The sequence below is a fragment of the Xiphophorus maculatus genome, chromosome 19 (assembly GCF_002775205.1).
Source record: "Xiphophorus maculatus strain JP 163 A chromosome 19, X_maculatus-5.0-male, whole genome shotgun sequence".
Classification (NCBI taxonomy): domain Eukaryota; kingdom Metazoa; phylum Chordata; class Actinopteri; order Cyprinodontiformes; family Poeciliidae; genus Xiphophorus; species Xiphophorus maculatus.
Window position 1 is genome coordinate 2,846,705 of NC_036461.1, and position 7,405 is coordinate 2,854,109.

General features: G+C 35.7%; 1 protein-coding gene across 2 annotated transcripts in view; it reads right to left on the bottom strand.

The window, feature by feature from the left end:
- The window catches only part of LOC102230542 (interphotoreceptor matrix proteoglycan 1-like), a 34,143-nt gene extending 31,117 nt beyond the window's left edge, over positions 1 to 3,026 (bottom strand). For both annotated transcript variants that reach the window (XR_002754420.1, XM_023352131.1), the window contains exon 1: positions 1,220 to 3,026. Coding sequence is in view for 1 of the 2 variants with exons in the window: in XM_023352131.1 (XP_023207899.1) it covers positions 1,220 to 1,286 (67 nt within the window). In the remaining variant the exon portion in view is untranslated. The remainder of the gene's footprint in view (positions 1 to 1,219) is intronic.
- Positions 3,027 to 7,405: the final 4,379 nt, after the last annotated feature.

Sequence of the window (7,405 nt, forward strand, 5' to 3'; positions counted from 1 at the left end):
TTCAACAAATCATCTCCCTAAGCTGGCAGCTGCCGCACACATGCAGTGACACAAGGCGCAGGAGGACGGACTGTTAGCGAGTGGACATTATCGCCTGAAAAAGGCCCCACTAGAGAATTACAAGCCAGAAAAGATTAGCGTCCCGCAACAGTGAGAACAAAATGGCTTTTGTTTGCTTTGGGATAATGAGCTCACCCCGGGGCACATCGTACCGAGCGAGACAAACGGAAAACATTTTCGCTCTGCTAAAACTCTCCATCCTGGTGAACAATTCTCATATGTCAGGCTGACTGGCGGAAAATGTTCATGACCTTAAAAACTCATAGCGAGCTGTTTGATATTTGCTTCACATCCAAAAATCTAATATCCCTGAGATGGAGCTGACATTTTGGATTTGTGATGTTTACCTACTATTTTATTGACACAAACACGCCTGAATTGGGCTGTCATTCAACCACATATGAAAAGCAGCACACAAAGTTTCCAACTCCACTGCAAAAAACACTAAATCTTACCAACTATTTCTGTCCAGTTTCTTGTTCAAATACTTTAGTTTTAACTATTTAAGTGCAAAAACTTGAAAGTAACCTTTCAGCAAGATACAAGTTTTACTGTTTAAACTTAGAACATGAAGAAAATGTCTTGATAAAGTAAAAACTAAGTGATAACTTATTTTTTCAGCAATATTAAGGATTTTTTGACTTAACACAAGCCCCTATATGTAGCAGAAAAGTTACTTGTAAGTTAGTTGTATCTTATTTGAAGTGTATTAAGAGATTTGCAGTAGAAACTAGACAAAAAAAAAAACTTTGTAAGATTTTGTGTTTTTGCAGTGTTGGAAAGGTTTATGTTGAGCTTGACAATTCTGGATAATTAAGAGTCAAATGTGACTCAGTTAAGTAAATAAAGCATTAAAATAAAATGATTAAAACTCTGCAAATGCCTTCTCAAGACGAGTTAAAAAAATATAGAAAACAAGACATTTTTCCCCATGTTATAACTGAAATAATCTGCCAATTGAACAAGAACATTTTCATCAATATTAAGGAATTATTGACTTAAGCTATTAACTTATAAGTAACTCGTTGCTGAAAAGTTACTTGTGAGTTAGTTTTCTCTTATTTTAAGTGCAATAAGATATTTGCAGAAGAAACTAGAGAAAAATACTTGGTAAGATTTTGTGTTTTTGCAGTGTCAGAGTTTCTGTCTTTCTACTTACCTTTGATTCGACTCGCCTGAAGAGTAAACAGACACAAGGTGAGAAATACTCCTGACTTTAAAAGCATGATGGGCTGAATTATGTCTCTACCACTTCCAACGTGCTCATGTGTGAAGAAAAGGTGTCAAACAACAGAAAAATACAGAATCTCTTGACGTCAAGTCCATCAGGAGGCGGTGGCGTTTCCCATCAGGCACACTGCTCTGCTCCTGCGTCTGTTCCCCAGAGCGGCTCCTGGTCCGGCTGCAGAACTGGCTGTATGGACGGACGGAGCACGAGGGAGTGAGGGAGGAGGAAGGGGAGTCCGGGTACGAAGAGAAGTTTGGGTCTGGGGTTTCCTTCTGCGCTGCCAGGGTGCCAACAGTGACGAGGTTAAAAAAGCAGGCTGTGTTTTCGGTCTAATCTCTTTACCTTCTTGTTGCCGCTCGTAATCCCTGCTGGGCCACGTGGTCGTTCACTCTCATCCTGTTAGTTACCTTCTGGACCCTCGTCTGTCTTTTCAACAAACTTGGTGTTTGTTGAAAAGACAGACGAGAAGCAGAAGCTTAATTACAACTTCAGAGTCCTTCTATAAATCTGTCAAGTTTTCGTCAGTTTATTTCAATAAAATGCTGCATGGTTTGTGTACAGCTGAACAGGCAAGCAAAAAAGGAATACTATGAAATGCATTATGTTTCTACACTGCAAAAACAAAAAATCATATCAAATACTTTTGGTCTTGTTTCTTGTGCAAATATCTTAGTACAGTTGAATTAAGACAAAACTAAACAACAAGTAGCTTTTTTGGCAATATATCAGAGCTTGTTTAAATCAATAATTCAATGATTCCTTAATATTGACAAAAAGTACTAGTTCCACTGGCAGATTATTTCAGTTATAACATGGGAAAATGTATTTGCTTAATTGAAAAAATCTATCATTGAAACCATTTTTTTTCAACAAAATAAAGGAATTATTCACTTAAAACAAGCTCCTATATCTTGCTGAAAAGTTGCCTATAAGCTGGCTTTGTTTTATTCCGAGTTTACTAAGATATTTTCATTATGAACTAGGCGAAACAATCTGGTAAGATTTTATGTTTTTGCAGTGCAGATGAAGCATAAAGTGCAAGGAGCTTTAAAAACCCCTCTGTGTCCTTTATCGTCAAGCCCAACTGTTCCAGTAAACCTGGCCAGTTTATGACCTCAATCCTTCAGGATTACAGTCGGAGTCACACATCAGGTCTCCGCTAAGCTGTAAGTCAGTAGTTTGGAGGTAAAGATTAGGAATAAATTTAACAAATCAGTTCAAGTTTAGTTTTAAAGATTTGTGAAAATTAGACTTTACAACTACGTGTTTTTTCTGTTTGTCTATAAGGTAAAATTCTGTTTAAAGACATTGAATTTTAGGGTGGTGACATAAAATCGGCCTTGTTCACACAAACTCAAATGCAGTTGACAAAATCATCATCAGCCTTAAAGCTTTCCAGCATAATTAGCTCTTAATGTTATATTTTATGAGCTGCTAACTCCATTAAAATGACCTAATATTCACCGTTAAACTATACTAGTTGCTACCCTGTTTACCGTTGGAAAGTTTACAGATAAAAAATAAAAAAAACAAGAATTATAAACATTTTACTAAGAGATTTAAAAGCGTTATCTTTACCAAACTATTTTCTTCCAGGCTCTGGAAAGCAGAGGACATGCAGGCGTCAGGGTTAGCGATCTAAAATTTGAGTCACGTTAGCCGTCATACACCACTTACAAGTCTTTGGGAATATCCACTCAGGGCTGATTATCGCTGTGATCTAATAGACATTGAGCAGCAAAAGTGTCACCGTCAGTGTGCTAAGTGCCTTTTGCTCACATCATCCTGCAACTTGGCACCAGCAGCAGAGGTTGCATAACCTATTATGCAGATCAGGGCTTGCACAAACAGGTTCAACACAGCCTGATATCCTTTGGTCAAAGAGCATATTTAACCTCAACAACATGCTAAGCTGAGTCATGAAGCTGGGTTTTAACTCTGTTAACAGAGGATTTCTGAATCCTACAAGGGATTTAAAGTGTGCCCCGTTTCCTAAAGATTACCAGCTGTAAAGTAAAGCAAAGTATAAACTATTGGCTAAGTGGCTCCTTGGAGCTTCCACAATGGATCTTAATATTTGGGTAACATTTTATATATATAGTTAGATATTTACAAAATGCAGATTTTAGCTTTGTTTTCTGTTTCTTTTTTTGCATAAAATAAATCTTGCATTGAATTTCCACAACAGAAGGATACAAGTATCACAAACATTTTTTTCCTTGTAAACTAAGTGCTTTTTTTGTTTGTTTTTTTACATTTCCCACAAACTTCAACATCCAATAGAAGAAAATGCATCAATCCTATTTTTGTAAATGTTTTATGTTTTTCTTAGTTTTAACCTAAGAACAGAAATAAAATGGTGGCTCTTTAAAAATTACCATAAATTTTCTGAGTTAGATATTGATTTAAAAAAAAATAAGTTTTCTTGTCACAAAACGTTATATAAATTTCCAACATTATTAAACCGGAACATAACCAAACAAGAAGTTACTGTATAGTAAAATAAAAGAAATAAACAATAAACTGAGACACTTACACTGAGATGTTCATACGGAAGAACCGTCTATTGATGCTCTTGAAGGAACTTGGCTCCGTGAAGAAAATCAACTTGCGACAAAATCAGCTTTGCTTATTGGCATCACGGGTTTTTCCATCATCTACATTTTTTCTCAGTCCTGTTTTTCTGTGATCACATACTTATGGAGTGAAAATAGTGTCAAAAAGACTCGTCTTCGTAGCAAATCCGTAATTTTTAATTGAGAAATTGCCGCTGCTTCGTCACGCAGCTCGGCTGAATAAAGCGCTGTTCATTTGACACTTAAGGAGAATGTCGAGTGTTTTTATTTCTAAACAGAGCCGCATAAAGCTTCTTTTACCTCCAACACTGAACTCTGTTTTGACTCTCTTTACGGTTCTGTTTTAGCCGCCATCTTTGTTTCTGTATCGATGGCTCTGCTTAAATGGCTAGCCGCGCCCTCTGCTGGATGGAGGCCAAACTACAACACTAAAAGTCTCACTGGACGTTTTTTCCAGTAAGACCGATTTTATCGAATTTTAATATAATAAAACTACATTATTATATTAAAAAAAATTAAAAGGTTTATTTTACTTAATAAAATAAATTGTTGGTTACTATTAACCAACAATTAGTATTAATTAACAGTAAGTTGATTAATTGATTGCATCCCTAATCAAAACCATTTTCTATAAATGGAAAATCCTAAAAGACATTGTTTGACAATCATTTTAATCCTAAATTCAAGCACAGTTGTGGAGCTGGACAATCATGCAAGACATAACAGCAATCTACTTCTGAATGGTTCAGAAAAAGAAATAAAATCTGCAGGTTTTTCAAAGTCTGGGAACAAACCTGACTGAGATGCTTCACATGTTAAATTGATTTAAACAGAAAATCCTTCACTGTAGTTGAATGAAAACAATTTTGCAAGGAAGAGTGGATGAAAATGTATTCAGATAATCTAAGAAAATTCATACAAATGCACAAGAAGCATAACACTAAGGAAATAAACATATAACATATAGCAACAATGAATCTAATGAGGATGGACAACAAAAGGAAAACCAAGACAACAGTAGAAGAACATGACAGAAGAAACATAAATTTAGAAAAATAAAATCAATGTAGGCTTAAGGACAAGCTATAAAACTTGACATAAACCAGCAAAACTAAACCTAATGAGCAAGAAATAAAAGAAATGAAACAAAATGTGAAAAGACATTAAAATAAAACAGAAAGAGAGCAATCTAACACACAAACAGAAATAACCTAGATAAGCTATTCAGGAAGTGGAACACCATAATAACCTACCAGGAAGAAATAAACACTGGAAGCAGGAAAACAGAGATTTTCAGAAAAATAAAGTGACTTTTTGATAACTGAAATTTGCAACACGTCTGTGAGCACTGTAAAATTTAGGGCTGCAACTAACGATTATTTTAATAATTGATTATTCTGATTGGATTAATCACATAGAAAAAAAGTTGCAACATTCTCCAGATTTTTTATTTAAGCAATTTTTATACAAAATTAGAACTTCATTAAAAGATGCAAATACCAAATTATTAAATTCCTTTTCAAGTAAGAAAATGTACATTTTATTGCCTCATGCAACAACATAGTATTTCATTAATGAATTTGAACCAGGGGAAAGTTACACTGCAATCTTACCAAGTATTCTTAGTTTCCAGTGTAAATATCTTACAATAATTCCTTAATATGAATGAAAACTACTAGTTCCACTGGCAGATTATTTTACTTATGGGAAAAATGTCTAGTTATAAATTAAAAAACCTGCCAGTGGAACTAAAACTTTTCCATCAATATTAAGGAAGTATTGACTAAAAATAACCCCATATAGTTGTTGAAAATTTGCTTGTGAGTTAGTTTTTATCTTATTTTAAGTGTACTGAGATATTTGCACTAGGAACTTAACCAAAAGGACTTGGAAATATTTTGTGTTTTTGCAGTGAAAGTAGCGAGAATGATCCGTTCTGTCTCTGTTCTCCAGGCGAGGTGCTGGAGAAAACCTCCTGGAGGCAGGCGGGCTGCAGGCAGGAGTCTGAGCTCAGGGGATAATAAAGTCTGGAACAAGGAAAAAACAGCTGAAACTCCTGTTTCTGGTCAAAAAGCAGCAGATTATCATGTTCTCTGCTGGCTTGTTTCACATCATCCCCTTGGAAAAGATGGATGCTCAGGAAAGACAGCAGGGGAACTGCGGACGTGGGAAAGGAAAGGGAGAAGAGCATGTTAAACAGACATGAAAGGAAGAAGCAGAGAAACAAACTTGGAAGAAAGGTGCTGCATATGGCAGGGGAACAAACAGGAGAAGGAGGTCAGGTCAACCGACTGAACATCAGGGATGCTTTTCTGCCCCTGCTGGTAATCCTCACCTGTTTACAGCAGCATGATGGAGGCAGCATGAAAACCTCTGACACATTTAAACTGTGGCAACAGTGAAAAGAGGCACTCATGAGAACATGACTGAAATTTAGAAACTGACCTGCCAATCAAATTATGTAACACAGCAGCATAGATTTATCTAAGAATGCCATAAAATTGGTGATTTGAATTCCTGTTCCTGCTGATTTGGGACTTCCTTTTACATGAAGTAGGTCAGATTTTAAAGGTGATCTATTACACTTTCTAACATTAATAAACTTAGATATGTCTATAAAACATAACAAAATAAGATCCCGTCAACAACAAAACACTTGTCTTTTCCAGCAGTCATTGCACATCGCATGTAGCAATAAATCTACAATAAATCTTTGACAAATTTTGAAATAATATGAATTGCAACAATATTTTGTTTCATTTTTGGGATCAAGCATTTTTGAATTGAATTTCAAAACCAGCTGACCAAACATCGTGGAGCTTCGCTTGGGTTGCTAGGTAACAGGCCAGGCTTTGCTGGGGTTACTAGGTGAAAGTCTGATTACATTCCAAAAGTTTTTGAAACGGCTCATTTTCCATACACCAAAAATATTAACTCATTGCCAAAATACTGCTGGATGAGTTTTTTTTTAAGCTCATGTGGAGAAACAAACTGTTTTTAGAAGCAGTTGAGACCCAAACTGAAGTACAAAAACATTTAAAACGAGAATTTTAAAACCTGAAAATGAGCTGTTGAAGCTCTCCAAAGACCAGATTGCCCCTTTTTAGTTTAAAGAGACTCTGCTCTGCTGAATTTTAAATTCTGACCATTATGCACCTTCTTATTCATGGAAACATCCAGATAATAAAATGAAACCTGTCAATCATTTCAAATCCATCCTAGCACAGTAATTTTCCACAAAGAGAGATCAGTTTTATGAAAATAGCCTCAGATTAAACTTAGCGTTTTCTCTTTATAACCCAACCAAAGCTGAGACAGGCAGAGTGAAACCTCCACCTTGTAGATTAGAAAAGAACCAAATCGATTCAATCTGGTTTCCAATCGTCACTTCACAGGCCTGCAACATTTCATTTAGGTGATTACATGGACAACATGCTGAAATCATGTCAAACCAATTACTTCTAAGACATTAAATGTGTTTAGTTGAAGAAACAAACAAAGCAGGGCTTAAAATTTTTGTTTTTACTATTTACTTCATCCT